General features: G+C 37.5%; 1 protein-coding gene across 2 annotated transcripts in view; it reads left to right on the top strand.

The window, feature by feature from the left end:
* FAM185A (family with sequence similarity 185 member A) overlaps nucleotides 1-17,148 on the top strand; it is a 66,341-nt gene that overhangs the window by 37,629 nt on the left and 11,564 nt on the right. For both annotated transcript variants that reach the window (XM_043873298.1, XM_043873300.1), the window contains exons 6-7: nucleotides 2,828-2,923; nucleotides 6,836-6,970. In XM_043873298.1, the coding sequence (XP_043729233.1) occupies nucleotides 2,828-2,923; nucleotides 6,836-6,970 (231 nt within the window). The remainder of the gene's footprint in view (nucleotides 1-2,827; nucleotides 2,924-6,835; nucleotides 6,971-17,148) is intronic.

Consider the following 17,148-nt stretch of genomic DNA (forward strand, 5'->3'; position numbering starts at 1 on the left):
TTGCTGTTCTTTAGTTATCTGCATGTTGAAATGAGGTAAAATTATAAAAATTCAGAAGAACTTTTCTGAATGTGTTTGAACAATTTCAAGAGAATTCTCCCTTTATCTGAAAGAAAATAGAAAAGTTTGGAATTTTAGCCTTTTGAGCTTAGTTGTTATTCTTTGCTTAATAGCAGAGTATATATTACAAATATCTATTTATTTGGTTATATGTAGTGTTAGCTGGTAGCTGACATCAGTTTTTCCCTTTTGTGTGTGTAATTTTCCAGGAAGACTCAGTGGTCTCTGTCAGATGAACAAAATCTTTTTCCAAAGTTGTGGTGATAGAAAACTCTCTGTGGGATTTTATTTATTCTAGTCAGTGTCTGTACTAGTAATTTTTGTTCACTTAAGCTCTAACGCTTTTTTCCTTAAGGCTTCTTCCAAGGTCTATAATAGAATTTCTCTGTTTTGTGAATCTCCATAAAATGAAATTCTATGAATGAAGCCTTAATTTGACTCTTGGTAATTAATTTTTAGTTCCATTAATTTGTATTAAAGTGAAAAGTGAAGTTGCTCAGTCGTGTCCGACTCTTTGTGACCCAGTGGACTGTAGTCTACCAGGCTCCTCTGTCCATAGGATTCTCTAGGCAAGAATACTGGAGAGGGTTGCCATTACATAGCTTTTAAAATATTACCTTTGCTTTCTCTTTTGAAAACACATCTTGAATTTTAATTTTTTGGACAGCCTCCAGTGGGTGGGCCAGTATTAGAGCTCAAGACTGATAACATGAGTGTATAATTTATTAATGGGTTAGGATATAATTACTTAGCTATTGTTTATGTCCCATGTGAAGAGAAAAAGAAGTGAAAAGCATTGTTTATGAGCTATATAAAAATCTTATGGGTTTCCCCTAGAAAAAGCAAGAAATTAAATATTGTTTCAAATATTTTACTTTGTTCAGCTTGGGGTAATACGCATTTTGTAGTTTACATTTCTTTTTTTTTACCATAATATATTTTTACTTGGCTTCTTTAGGATGCAGTAAGGCAGGAGAAGGGGATGACAGAAGATGATGGTTGGATGGCATCACTGACTTGATGGACATGAGTTTGAGCAAGCTCCGAGAGTTGGTGATGGACAATGAAGCCTGGTGTGCTGCAGTCCCTGGGGTCACAAAGAGTCGAACACTACTGAGTGACTGCTTTGAATTGAATTGATTGAAGAAGTTTTTATAGGAGTTTCTCTTGGTACCTGAGGAGAGAAATATTCATCTTTGTCCAGCTGCTGCTGCTGCTAAGTTGCTTCAGTCATGTCCGACTCTGTGCAGCCCCATAGACGGCAGCCCACCAGGCTCCGCCGTCCCTGGGATTCTCTAGGCAAGAACACTGGAGTGGGTTGCCATTTCCTTCTCCAATGCGTGAAAGTGAAGTCACTCAGTTGTGTCCGACTCTTCGCGAACCCATGGACTGCAGCCTACCAGGCTCCTCCGCCCATGGGATTTTCCAGGCAAGAGTACTGGAGTGGGTTGCCATTGCCTTCTCTGCCTTTGTCCAACTACTCCATGTCATTTATCTCCAGTGGCTTAACTTCCCAACTTCAGGGTTCACTTGTGACGCTTAAAAAAAGTGTCATCACTGACACTTTTATCCAAAAAGTGTCATCACTGACACTTTAATCCAAATTAAATACATTGGATCTAATAAATGGCATTTTGAATATAGGTTAGAGATAAATTATTATAAATTATCTTGAAGTCACATTTTAAACTATTTATTCCCAAGTTTTTATCTCTGTTTAAAGTCTTAAACATTTATTTTAAAGAAGAATGATGGTTCCTTTGTGAGTATACAAATTTTTTTTCTTCATGTTTTGTAAAAAGTGTATAATTTTTGGCATTATTTTCACCATACTCCTTAATTTGTTTCTACCTTGAAGTAATAAAAGCACCTAATAAAATATGCTTTTTACGAGATCTCTCTAAAAAATATTCTTTGATCTTCTCAGGACAATCAAATAGAAAAGCTCAAAGTTCTATTGCTGTGGGAAAGGACGAAAAAGGAGAAGCTACACAGCTCCAACTCTTCACCACAGTTATCTTACTTCTTTATCTGACTGTCATTATTCCCTGAAACTTGAAACATTGGATGATTGAAAACTGGGTTCAGTGATGACAAAGGGAAATCTGAGTGTCAAACCAGGACCACCTTAATTATGATTTTCTTCCCTTGACTTAAAGATAACCTGTTCAGTTTCCAAAACTTGAAATATTTAGATATAAATAAACTTCACCCACTTTTCATGTCATTCCTTCCCCTCCGCATCTCTCTAAGAAATGCAGCAAAACCTTGTGTAATGTAGTCTTTCACTGTTAGCTGCACTTTTTAGTACTAGCTCATTTGCTAAAAGGAGAAAATATAAGAGTTTTTATTTTTATTAACTTTGCTACTACTTCTATGTGACTGTATGTGAGATAGAATTCTTTAGTAAATTTTGAAAGTTGATGATAAACTAAATCTGTCAATAATACTTAATGGTTTGGGTTGTCATTACTTCCATAATATCCTTCCTACAAATTGGGCTTTAGATTAAACATGTTTAGAGTTAAGTTTTGGAGGTTACTGCAAACATAGGGATTTTCTTATTAGTTACCTCAGTGTAGATTTGTTACCTCTGATTCTGTTTTCATTTTTAAAGCAAAAGATGGTATGGTTACAAGGAAAATAGAAAACCTTCAGGATTCTTAGCTCCTTATCCTAATGCTGAAGTAGAGCCTTTTATTTCAAGTTTATAATTCCAGTTACTCAGATAAGAATGATTATGCTTATGGTTCTTTCTTCCTCCTAGATTCGTCTTCTGGATGTCTAAATGCCTTGGCTCAGCAGGGTGCCATAGATGTTTATGTCAGCCAGCTGGGGAAAGTGGAATTGAAAGTCCATAAAGGTTAGCCAAGTGCAATGTTTTATTTTGACATATGATATTAGAAAGATTTTATGTAACATTCAGGAAACAGAATGGTCAAATTATCTTATCTATACTGACAGAGATTTCAATAAAATTTTTCCATGCTAGAACCTGATTTAAAGACTGGAATACTGGCCCTCAACACCAGTGATCTTTGAAACTTTTGGAATAGATGGCCATGAAGACTATCTTTTTTTTTTTTTTTTTGTATTACAAACAAAAATGTTGTAATTTATTGACTGTTATTTTGGAATTTTTCAGTTTAATGTCTGAAATAAATACTCTTTGGAGGGAAAGAGTTCTCATACATTCTTTTGGTAGCTTTCCTGCTCCCTTGTAAGAGGACTTTCTCAGGCCATTATGCTAGAATAATACTTTTGAAGGTATGATCCTGAAATAAACGTGTCACCAAGAAGGTCCTCTAAAGTGATTATTAACTAAGTCTCTTGCAGCAAGGGTCCCCAACCCCTGGGCCTCGGACCAGTAGTGGTCCCTAGTCTGTTAGGAACTGGGCTGCACAGCGGGAGGTAAGCAAAAGACCAGTGAGCAAAACTTTATCTCTATTTACAGTCTCTCGCCATCCCTTGTGTTTTGGCCTCATCTCAGGAAAACAAGCTCAGGGCTCCCACTGATTCTGCATTATGATGAGCTGTATAATTATTTCATTATATATCACAATGTCATAGTAATAGAAATAAAGTACACAATAAATGTAATGTACTTGAATCATCCTGAAACACCACCCTCTCTAACCCCAGTCTGTGGAAAATTTGTCTTCCACAAAATCTCTCCTAGTGCCGAAAAGGTTGGGGGCTGTTGTAGTATCACACTTATGATGTGTCTCTTTGTGTAATCTTATTTCTAATATAAATAGCTTATTCTAAGAGTTCAAGTCTTTTATGAAAAATTATATACTTTTTAATCACCTGAAGGCTGAATATGCAAGTCTTTGCATGCATGCATACATGCACATAGATGTACACATGCATGGTGATAAGTGACTTGGGTACTTGAAATAGCTTGGCTATAGGGGCTTAAGTGATCTGGATTCGGAAAGTTAAGAACCATACCTCTATATAAAATTTTTTTAAGAGAAAATCTGGAAGCTCTTGCATATAGGCCAGAACATGGCTATGTTTATAACAAGGAAAAAAACCTCCATAGAGACCAGTTGTTCCTGTTAGTAATTTCTTTGTCATGTTGGTTTAGTACTTTTTTTGTTCAATGAGGCTCTCTTCTCGTATCAAAATAAAACTACAAGCATAAACATGTGAAACTGAAGTTATTGCTGATAGACAAGTATTATTTGATTTCTTAAGATCACATTTTTTCCTTTTAAATAAGATAATATTATGTTCTCACTAAATTTCTAAGAGCTTCAATAATACTGTTTAGGATATTTTGTAAATGTCAAAAAAAAATTCATATAATTGCATTCTTGTATTGTGAAGACCCAAGGAGAAAAACCATTGCTACATTTAATGTTACTAGTAACAGAGTAAAAACATAGTTTTGGATAGCTCTTACATGAAAATCATTTACTATTTTGTATGAATGGGAAAAAAAGTAAAAGCAAACAAAAAGCATTGTTAATCTTCGTCCATTTGAAGTATTTCTAACTATTATTTGGATTGTTTTTCCAGTAACTTACTGAAATAGCACATGATATTGCAAGATTTGATTGAAATTACAATTTTATGTTTTCTCCTATTGGGACCATGATACTGGCAGGAGCGTAAAGATAACTGGAAACAAAGTTTGCTATCTTAATTCAGGTCTCTTAATTCTCACTAGACTTGGGAGCACTAACTTTCTGGAGTGATGGAAAGTTTTCACAATTCTGTTGCTTACTAGTTAGTAAAGACATCTGGAATCCTTTCCAGCTCTGCCACTGTCTTGCTGAAGGGTTTAAGAGCCAGCGACTTGAGTCTCCTCTGCTCTCCTTTAGGCCCCTGTAGTCATTTTGCCAAGTAAAAAAAACTGTCACAATGCTTATTTCCTCTCTTCCTATGAAAGTTAACATGGTGACCTTATGAATTCATTTGAAAAGGCTGTGTTTAGGCTTGAGAGTCAGAGTCGCATCTGAGTACTGACTTTTCCACTTAAAATTTTTCCTTGATAAAGCCTTTAATCTTAACCACATAATGTCCCTTCAATAAATGATGCTATTATTAGTATTCACTTTTTAATTTTTAAAAAATGATATTGATGTCAGTAGCCATGAAGCAGTTTTTGAAGTGAAAAGAGTTTGAAGATATAATAGGTGCTGCCCTTTCTAAAGAAGATAGTGTTAGAGATGGCACTTTGGGTAGAGCTTTCAAAAATCGTGAGACTTCATTCACAGATAGGAATGGAATTTTGATAGTGATAGTTTTTGTTCTTTAAGGGTGTGGAGAGATAGAACTCTTCGCATCATTTAACATTTTTAAGACTCCCAGAAATTTACAGTCCCTTTATTTAAGAACAGAAAAAAAATATGTTTTTAAAATGATCACATTTGATATATTTAAAGTTTTAAAACCTTTAGAAAAGGTTTTTAAAATCCATTATTTTCTACATTTTAAAGTATACTTGGTAGAAGAACATGTATCTTCTATTTATCCTGACATTTTCCTAGTTTGCTTTTATTTTTGAGTTTTCCTAAAGCCCTCATAATATGTTTTTATGGGCAGCTCGTATTTAAGTAGCTGACACTGAAACTCTGAAAAGCAACTTGTGTTTTAAATAAGATAAACCAACTGTAGTAATGTGTTTTGTCTCCCCTTATGAGGAGTAAATGCTAAAGTCCATCAGTTTTAACTCCAGATTTCCAGCTCCCATTAGAAAGGCTGAGAAGATACAGAATTACTTAGGGAAACGTAAGCTGATGTTAACCAAACTGGAAAGCACACAGTGACCCATAAACAAAAGCCTTGTAGAAGCAGTCTTTACAGCATTCACAATAGTTGTCATCCTGACCTTCTTTGTGGACAGAGATGAGGTTACTGTTTTATGGGAAGGGCCTCTTATTTGTTTGATATGTAAGAAATGGAGGAAAAAACCTCTTGAAATGAGAATGTACTGGTAAATTTTCACTGCAATCCATGTAGTTGTTTTGAAAAATGACTCCTCCTTAACAGGTGTTTGTTGTTTTGGTAAGATTGTAGTAGAAGTAAAGTTGAGTGTCTTGCTTCAGGTACACCAAAAAAAGTCTGTAATCCATTAAAAGAAACATTAGCGAGTTGAAATCTAAATATTCCTTTTTAAATTTTTGTTATTGACCCTCCCCTGCCCCACAAACAAGGTACTACTGAAAGCATAAGAGCTCAGGGTTCTAGTTATAGTGAGCAGTGAGATCACAGTCTGGTAATACAATGAGGTAGCAGTGTATGAAATACCCCAATGATAAAGAGCACTGGTTTGTTGTCATTGTAGTGGATCTTGATTCTAGCAATAGCTGTCGAGGAAACTTAAGCAAGTTCTTACCTGTAAAATTGGGATTACAATAATACCTCATAAAGTTGAGAGGGAAATTAAAAGATAATGTAATGAAGGTGTCTGGCTCTTAGTAAATGCGCAGTTAATGGTAAATTCTGTCTATAAGCTGCGTGTCTATTAAACTCACTTTTCTGGTATTGGACAAGCTGACTAAGACTATTGGCAAAAGAAGAAATAGTAGTTCATGATGGCCTAGTGGCTCATATTCTTGCCAGAAGATACTGTGATTGCCTTGGGAATAAGAGATATTGACCACCTGAGAGTGAGGAAAAGGTATTACTATTTAAATCAAATATACTAATGAGTAAAGACAGACTATTGGGAGCAATGCTACTCTTTAAGTAATTTTTATAATAGTCTCCAGTACTTTTTATTTCTTTGCATTAAATAAGCTCTCCTTTAAATTTATTACAGGCTCTATTCTTGTCAAGGTTGCATCTTCTCTTCAAGCTTATTTACAGTTATCAGGGAAAGAGATTGATGTGAACTCAGATGTCCATGTTGAAGAAATGCATGAAGCTCATAGAGATGATGGTGTGATAATTACTGGTAAGGAGATTGCGTTTTGCTATGTAAGATGAATAGTCATTGTCTATCTATAAGTAGAAATATGCTATTCTTAAACTGCAGCTTCAATCTTTATTCTTTTCTGTTGTCACATAGTGATGTTTGACACATTTTTCTTCTAGCTGCTTATCAGTAATACAGTTGCAGGCATTTAGTCCTGTCTTTGGATAAAATAGATTTTAAAAACTTTCCTATCAAAGAGATTTCATTTATACATTCACCATCAATATAAATTTGAGTTGCTTCTACCTCCTGGCCACTGTGAATAATGTTGTCATGAACATGAGTGTGCAAACTTAGCCTTTAAAAGGAAGGCAATCTTGTTATATGCTTACAACATCAGTGCCCCTTGAGGACACTACAGTAAGTGAAATAAGCCAGTCACAGGAAGACAAATAATGTCTGATTACATTTATATGGGATATGTAAAGAATCAAAATAGAGAGAGAGGAAAATGGGGAGTTGTTCAGCAGGTATAAAGTTTCAGTTTTGAAAGATGAAAAAGTTCTGGAGATCTATTGCACAACAATGTGAATATACTTAACACTACTAAACTAAAGATTTTAAAATAGTTAAAATGATTGTAATTTGATAAAATGACTGATTTTTTATTATAATAAAAAACAATTAAATGGTAAATTTTATTTTCTGTGTTTTTTACTATAATCAAAAATCTCATTTTTTTTTTTCTGACATAGTTGCTTTCTAATTCTTGGTCTTAAAAATCAAATACAGTTGACCCTTGAATAACAGGGAAATTGTGGTCATTGGTCCCCCACCCCAGTGCAAAGTCAAAATTCCACCTGTAACTTTTCAGTCAGTCCTCCATGTTAGTGGTTCCACATCTGTAGATTCAACAAACTGCAGATCATGTAGTAATGTCATATGTATTATTTTTAAAAAATCTGTGTGTAAGTGGATTCACATAGTTCAAACTTGTGTTCTTCAGTTTGAACTGTAAACACATATATCATATTGTAAGATATGAAGTTGCTGCTGCTGAGTCGCTTCAGTCGTGTCCGACTCTGCACGACCCCATAGATGGGAGCCCACCAGGCTCCCCCATCCCTGGGATTCTCCAAGCAAGAACACTAGAGTGGGTTGCCATTTCCTTCTCCAGTGCATGAAAGTGAAAAGTGAAAGTGAAGTTGCTCAGTCGTGTCCGACTCAGCAACCCCATGGACTGCAGCCTACCAGGCTCCTTTGTCCATGGGATTTTCCAGGCAAGAGTACTGGAGTGGGGTGCCATTGCCTTCGAAGATATGAAGTTAACTTTGTATAATTGTAATAAATAAATAGGAGTTTGGTGTGGTATTATGCACATTGTAAACTTGATCTTTTAGTTTGACAAATTCTTAATTCCAAAAATGTGTAGTTTTTCCACATTTTTTTAAATTACCTTTGGCTATACTGATAGTTGATACTACTTCCAAAAATATTTATGGTGTGGATAATACATTTATGTAGTAAAAAGTGTAATCAGTAATGCTGGTGAACGTCTCCTTTACATCTTACTAGAGTGTAATTGAGAAAGACATTGAAATCACCATGAGGTTTTGATATAATTTTATATATATATATATATATATATATATATGCAAGGTGGTTTTACATTGCTGGTCTCTTCATTTCAAATGTGTTTCCAATATCCAGCATTTGCACTCTCCTCACGGTTGCTGGTTTTGATATCATATTTGTGTGTGAATGATTCCCTGTCTTTATTTTATGTTTGTCTTTATTGGTGAGCTTTCCTATTTGTAATTTGTTTCTAACTGTGGCCTTTTCTTTTCCATGTAGAGAAGTTCCTTCAGCATTTGTTTCAAAGCTGACCTGGCGGTGCTACGTTCTCTTAACTTTTGCTTGTCTATAAAGCTTTTGATTCTTCATCAAATCTGAATGAGAGCCCTGCTAGGTAGAGTATTCTTTGTTGTGGGTTTTTCCGTTTTCATCACTTTAGATGTATCATGGCACTCCCTTCTGGCCTGCCGAGTTTCTGCTGAAAAAATCAGCTGATAACCATATGAGGGTTCTCTTATATGTTGTTTGTTGCTTTTCTCTTGTTGTTTTTAATATTTTCTCTTTAATTTTTGTTAGTTTGATTAATATGTGTCTCAGTATGTTCTTCCTGGGATTAATCCTGTAATGGACTCTTTGCACTTCTTGGACTTAAGTGTTTCCTTTCCCGTGTTACAGAAATTGTAAACTATTATCTCTTCAAATATTTTTCCTCCCTTTCTCTCTCTCTTCTCCTTCTGGGACCCTTATAGTGTGAATGTTGGTGCATTTAACATTGTCCCAGAGATCTCTGAGTTTATCTTTATTTCTTTTCATTCTTTTTTCTCTATTCTGTTCCATAGCAGTGATTTCCACCAATCTGTCTTCCAACTCACTTACTCTTCTTCTGCCTCATTTGTTCTGCTTTGATTCCTTCTAGTATATTTTTCGTTTCAGTTATTGTATTGTTCATCTTCATTCTTTAAGGCTTCAAGTTCTTTATTAACCATTTCTTGTATCCTCTCAGTCTGTGTGCCACTCATTTTCAGAGATCTTGGACCATCTTTACTATCATTTCTATCAATTCTTTTTCAGGTAGTTTGCCTATCTCCACTTCACTTAGTTGTTTTTCTGTAGGTTTATCTTGTTCCTTCGCCTGGGACATATTTTGCTGCTATCTCATTTTGTCTAACTTTCCATATTTGTGGTTTGTTTTTCTCAGGATGGTAGTTCTTCTTGGTTCTAGTATCTGCATCCTGGGAGGTGAAGTTGGCCTAAGGTCTTGGGCAGGCTTCCTGGTGGGTGGAACTGGTGCCTGCCCACTGGTGGGTGGAGTTGGAACTTGTCACTCTGGTGGGCAGGGCCGTGTCAAGGAGTGTATTTATAGGCAGCTCTTGGCTCAGGACCAAGAAACTGAGAAGAAATGGAGTAGCCCTCATGGTCAACAAAAGAGTCCAAAATGCAGTACTTGGATTCAATCTCAAAAAGACAGAATGATCTCTGTTTGTTTCCAAGGCAAACCGTTACAATATCACAGTAGTCTAAGTCTATGCCCCAACCAGTAATGCTGAAGAAGTTGAAGTTGAACAGTTCTATGAAGACCTCCAAGACCTTATAGAATTAACACCCAAAATAGATGTCATTTACATTATAGGGGACTGGAATGCAAAAAGAGGAAGTCAAGAGCTACCTGGAGTAACAGGCAAATTTGGCCTTGGAGTACAAAATGAAGCAGGGAAAAGGCTAATAGAGCTTTGCCAAGAAATGCCCTGGTCATAGCAAATACCCTCTTCCAACAACACAAGAGAAGACTCTACACATGGACAACAAAGATGATCAACACTGAGACAAGATTGATTATATTCTTTGCAGCCAAAGGTAGAGAAGCTCTATACAGTCAGCAAAAACAAGACTGGGAACTGACTATGGCTCAGATCATGAACTCCTTATTGCCAAACTCAGACTTAAATTGAAGAAAGAAAGTAGGGAAAACCACTAGACCATTAAGGTATGACCTAAATCAAATCCCTTATGATTATACAGTGGAAGTGAGAAATAGATTTAAGGGACTAGATCTGATAGACAGAGTGCCTGATGAACTATGGACGTAGGTCCGTGACATTGTGGAGGAGACAGGGATCAAGACCATCCCCATGAAAAAGAAATGCAAAAAAGCAAAATGGCTGTCTGAGGAGGACTTACAATTAGCTGTGAATAGAAGAGAAGCAAAAGGCAAAGGAGAAAAGGAAAGATAAACCCATTTGAATGCAGAGTTCCAAAGAATAGCAAGGAGAGATAAGAAAGCCTTCCTCCGGGATCAACACAAAGAAATAGAGGAAAATAATAGAAGGGAAGGACTAGAGATCTCTTCCAGAGAAGGCAATGGCAACCCACTCCAGTACTCTTGCCTGGAAAATCCCATGGACGAAGGAGCCTCATAGGCTGCAGTACATGGGGCAGCTACGACGACTGAACAACTTCACTTTCACTTTTCACTTTCACACATTGGAGAAGGAAATGGCAACCCCCTCCAGTGTTCTTGCTTGGAGAATCCCAGGAACAGGGAAGCCTGGTGGGCTTCCGTCTATGGGGTTGCACAGAGTCAGACACGACTGAAGCGACTTAGCAGCAGCAGCAGCAGAGATCTCTTCAAGAAAATTACAGAAACCAAGGGAACATTTCATGCAAAGATGAGCACAATAAAGGACAGAAATGGTATGGACCTAACAGAAGCAGAAGATATTAAGAAGAGGTGGCAAGAATACACAAAAGAACTATACAAAAAAGATCTTCATGACCCAAATAACTATAATGGCTCACCCAGAGCCAGACATCCTGGAATGCAAAGTCAAGTGGGCCTTAGAAAGCATCATTATGAACAAAGCTAGTAGAGGTGATGGAATTCCAATTGAGCTAATTAAAATCCTAAAAGATGATGCCCTGAAAGTGCTGCACTCAATATGCCGTCAAATCTGGAAAACTCAGCAGTGGCCACAGGACTGGAAAAGGTCAGTTTTCATTCCAGTCCCAAAGAAAGGCAATGCCAAAAAATGTTCAAACTACTGCACAATTGCACTCATCTCACATGCTGGCAAAATAATGCTCAAAATCCTCCAAGCCAGACTTTAACAGTATGTGAACCGTGAACTTCCAGAGGTTCAACCTAGATTTAGAAAGTAAGGCAGAGAAACCAGAGATCAAATTGCCAACATCCGCTAGATCATTGAGAAAGCAAGAGAGTTCCGAAAAACATCTGCTTTATCGACTATGCCAAAGCCTTTGATTGTGTGGATCACAACAGACTGTGGAAAATTCTTAAAGGGATGGGAATACCAGACCACCTGACCTGCCTCCTGAGAAATCTGTATACAGGTCAAGAAGTGACAGTTAGAACTGGACGTGGAACAACAGACTGGTTCCAAATTTGAAAAGGAGTACATTGTATATTGTCACCCTGTATATTGTATGTTGTCACCCTGCTTATTGAACTTCTATGCAGAATACATCATGCGAAATGCTGGGCTGGATGAAGCACAAGCTAGAATCAGGATTACCAGAAATATCAATAACCTCAGATATGCAGGTGACACCACCCTTATTGCAGAAAGTGAAGAACTGAAGAACCTCTTGATGAAAGTGAAAGAGGAGAGTGAAAAAGTTGGCTTAAAACAGAACATTAACAAAACAAAGGTCATGGCATCCAGTCCCATCACTTCATGGCAAATAGATGGGGAAACAGTGGAAACGGTGGCAGACTTTATTTTTTTGTGCTCCAAAATCACAGCAGATGGTGACTGCAGCCATGAAATTAAAAGACCCTTGCTCCTTGGAAGAAAAGTTGTGACCAACCTAGACAGCATAATAAAAAGCAGAGACATTACTTTGCCAACAAAGGTCCATCTAGTCAAACTATGGTTTTTCCAGTGGTCATGTATGGATGTGAGAGTTGGACTATAAAGAAAGCTGAGCACCAGAGAATTGATGCTTTTGAACTGTGGTGTTGGAGAAGAGTCTTGAGAGTCCCTTGGAGTGCAAGGAGATCAAGCCAGTCAATCATAAAGGAAATTAGTCCTGAATATTCATTGGAAAGGCTGATTCTAAATCTAAAGCTCCAATACTTTGGCTACGTGATGTGAAGAACCGACTCATTGGAAAGGACCCTGATGCTGGACTGGGCAACATTGAAAACAGGAGGAGTAGGGGATGACAGAGGATGAGATGGTTGGATGGCATCACCAACTTGATGGACATGAGTTTGAGTAACTCCGGGAGTTGGTGATGGACAGGCAAGCCTGGCATGCTGCAGTTCATGGGGTCACAAAGAGTCTGACACGACTGAGGGACTGAACTGAACTGAACTAAACTGGCTCAGGACAACTTTATGCAGCCTGTCTGCTGATGGGTATGGCTGTTTCTCTAGCCCCTACCTCACCCCAGCCCCCCTACCCTGCTTCTAACCCCACATTAGTTATTTGTCCTAAAGCATCCCAGCACTAGAGTCTGCAGGCTTTTTGGTGGGGTTGGGTCTCAGTGTCAAAATGTTGACCTCCGGGAGAGTTCACGCAGATGATGATTGTTCACTGGGGCGTCCGCCACTAGTGTCTTTGCCTCCACAGTGAGCCACAGCTGATCCCTGCCTCCACCGGAGCCCCTTAAAAATCCACCAGTAGGTCTGGCCTAGGCTTCTATGGAGTCACTGGTTTTTCTTGGGTCCAGTACACATGAAGCCTGTGTGCACTCTCTGAGAGTGGTTTCTGTGTTTTCCCAAATCCTGTAGAGCTCCTGTACTGCAGCCCTGCTGGCATTCAAAGCCAAATGCTCTGGGGGCTCCTCCTCTTGTTGGCAGATCTCCAGACTGGGGAGCCTGATGTGGGGCTCAGAACTCTCACTCCTATGGGAGGACCTCTGTAATGTAATTATTTTCCAGTTTGTGGGTCACTCACTCAGCAGGTATGGAATTTGATTATATTGTGAAAGCTCTTCTTATACCATCTTGTTTTAGCTTCTCCATCTTTGGGTATAGAATATAATTTTTGGTAAGTTTGAATCTTTTGTTGATGATCGCTCAGCAGTTAGTTGTGTTTTTGGTGTTTTCATGAGAAGAGGTGAACTCAAGTCCTTCTGCTGCACAATCTTGTCTCTAGCTCAGAGGACACTGAAATGAAAGTGTGTGTATGCATGTATGCTGCAGGCTTACCCATGAGATATTCTTGAGAAGAAGAAAGTATTTGTGGTGGTGGTGGTGGCAGTGGGGTGTCTTCTTGAGTCAAGTTTCACAATAATTAACAGCCACTTTATTAAATCTTGGCAGAGTGTACAGATTATTTGGGGGGAGGGAGAATTTTTTTCCTCAAAAGTAAAGGAATTTATTTAATGATAAAAAAAAATCAAGTTTTGTCTTAGATATTCATTTTATTTATCATAAAAGTTAAAAAGGCAGCCTTAAAATCATAAAATATTAGCAAAAAAGTAGCAGTAGTAAAAAATAACACCTGTACAATTTCAGATTAACTCTGTGCTTAATGGTCAGACTCTTGGTTACACAGAGAAAACCTGATGAAAATTTTAAGTGTTAAATGTGGTAAGAATAAATTTCTTGTGATATGATATCTTGAATTTGATAAAGAACCAATAGGGTTACCTTTTTTGGCCCTCTTAATGTAAAGTAATAATGCAAATTTATTTAATAATGCTCTGAATGATAGCATAATCAAATTATTTTGCATGTTAGAATGTTTGAATTATAAATATTTTTTCACTTTTCATTCTGTAACTCATAAAATCATGCATTTCTGAAATTTATATTTAGTTTAAGTTCCTTTTCAAAACCCTAGTCTCATCATTTCAGCCTTTAAAAAAAAGACCTCATTATATGCTCTAAGAATACTTAGTAGTCCTGTCATTAGATAAAATCATTATTTGCAGACCTGATATCTTTTATTAAGTTCTTGCCCGTTTCCATTCCACTAAACAGGTACCACTTCAAACTTAATATATGTGAAAACAGATATTATCTTTTACTAGGCTAATTCTTCCTCCTCCTGTAGTCTCTATTTTCCTTTTTTTGGTCAGTCACTCAGCAAACATTTATTGAGTCAGGTACTGCTAGAAATTAGGAGTGCAAAGATAAGGTAATAAAGCATGGTCTCTCTGACATATGAGAAGCTTATGTCCTAGTGAAGCAACATAGACAAACCAATGAATATAATAAAGTGGAATAAATGTTGTAATAAAGGTATGTGCGTGGTACCGTGAGAGCATGAAGGTGGCACGTCTAAATTATACTAGCATTGTGAATTTGAGGAAGTAAGACAAGTTCAATATAGTTGACTGTAGCGAGTGAGGGGCACAGTGGTATACAAGGAGGCTGGAGAGTTCAAGAAGGATCAGATCATAGAGGGCTAATTTGGCTTTCATAGCAAATGCATTGCAAAGGCACTACAAGGTTTCAATCTGGAGTTCATATAATAGGATCTGTGTGTTAGAAAGATCACTGAACTTCCTAGTGGTCCAGTGGTTAAAATCCACCTGGCAAAGCAGGGGACATGGATTCAAACTGTCGTCTGGGAAGAGACCACATGCTGCGGGGCAGCTAAGTCCATGCATCACAACCAGCGAGTCTGCATGCTGTAGAAGCCGTGCTCAGCAACAAGAGATGCCACCATGATGACAAGCCCATGCACCACAATTAAAGAGTGGCCCCCTCTTGCCGCAACTAGAGAAGGGCCTTGCACAGCAGTGAAGACCCAGCACAACAGCAATAACAACAGAAAAAGAAAGATTACTGAATGTTGAGTGGAGGAATATTGGAAAGGACAGTGGCAGGTGAAGGAAAAGAAAAGTTAATGATAATTAACAGGTTATCACAGTAATTCAGGAGAAAGAGTTTAGTGGCCTGGACTCCACAATGATCTATTTTAAATCAAACAAGTGACTAAAAAGCCTTAAATAAATTTTGGTTGAAAAACATAGATACAATCAGTCCTAATGAGATGGATGAAACTGGAGCCCATTATACAGAGTGAAGTAAGCCAGAACGATAAAGAACATTACAGCACACTAACACATATATATGGAATTTAGAAAGATGGTAATGATAACCCTATATGCAAAACAGAAAAAGAGACACAGAAATACAGAACAGACTTTTGAACTCTGTGGGAGAAGGTGAGGGTGGGATGTTTCAAAAGAACAGCATGTATACTATCTATGGTGAAACAGATCGCCAGCCCAGGTGGGATGCATGAGACAAGTGCTCGGGCCTGGTGCACTGGGAAGACCCAGAGGGATCGGGTGGAGAGGGAGGTGGGAGGGGGGATCGGGATGGGGAATACGTGTAAATCTATGGCTGATTCATATCAATGTATGACAAAACCCACTGAAATGTTGTGAAGTAATTAGCCTCCAACTAATAAAAAAATTTAAAAAAAAAGAAAAACATAGAGGTATACCTCATTTTATTGTACTTTATTGTACTTCACGGATACTGTGTTTTTCACGAATTGAAGTTTTGTGACAATTCTGCGTGGAGTTTGTATATTGGTGCCATTTTTTTCCCAGAACATTTGCTTCCTTTGTGTCTCTGTATCTCATTTTGGCAATTCTTGCAGTATTTTAATTTTTTAAAGTTATGATGTGTTTTGGTGATCTGTGATCTTTGATGCTACTGTTAAAATTATTCTGGGACACCATGATGATCCCCCTGTGAGACACTGAACTTAATTGATAAAGGTTCTGTATCATCTGATTGCTCCACCAATTGGCTGTTCACCTGTCTCTCCCCCTCTCCTCAGATCTCCCTGTTTCCTGAGAAACAACATTATTGAAATAGGGTAGTGAAATAACCCTACAATGGCCTCTAATAAGTGTTCAAGTAAAAGAAAGAGTTCTAAGGAACTCTTAGAATGAAAGGAAGAGTTCTAAGTGTTCAAGTGAAAGGAAGAGTTCAAGTGAAAGGAAGGAACTTCCAAGTGAAAGGAAGAGTCCTAAGTGTTCAGGTGACAGGAGAAGTTGCATATCTCTCACTTTTAAGTCAAAAGCTAAAAATGATTAAGCTTAATGAGGAGCGCATGTTGAAGCCAAAATAGGACGTGAACTTGGCCTCTTGTACCAAACAGGTAAACAAGTTATGAATGCAAAGGAAAAGTTCTTGAAGGAAACTAAAAGTGGTACTTCAGTGAACACATGAGTGATTAGAAAGTGAAACAGGCTTATTATTGACATGGTGAAAGTTTTAGAGGTTTGGATAGAAGATCAAACCAGCCACAACATTCCCTTAAGCCAAAACCTAATCCAGAGCAAATTCCTAATTCTCTCCAATTCTACAAAGGCTGAGAAGGATGTGGAAGCTACAAAAGAAAACTTTGAAGTTAACAGAGTTTGGTTTAAGGAAAGAAGCCATCTCCATATCATAAAAGTGCAAGGTGAAATAGCAAATGCTAATGTACAAACTGTAGCAAGTTATCCAGAAGATCTAGCTAAGATAATTAATGAATGTGACTACACTAAACAATAGGTTTTCAATGTAGAAGAAACAGCCTTATATTGGAAGAAAATTCCATCTAGGACTTTCATAGCTAGAGAAGTCAATGTCTGGCTTCAAAGCTTCAGACTTTATTAGGGGCCAGGGCAGCTGGTGACTTAAAGTTGAAGCTAGTATTCATTTT

The sequence above is a fragment of the Cervus elaphus genome, chromosome 18 (assembly GCF_910594005.1).
Source record: "Cervus elaphus chromosome 18, mCerEla1.1, whole genome shotgun sequence".
Lineage (NCBI taxonomy): Eukaryota > Metazoa > Chordata > Mammalia > Artiodactyla > Cervidae > Cervus > Cervus elaphus.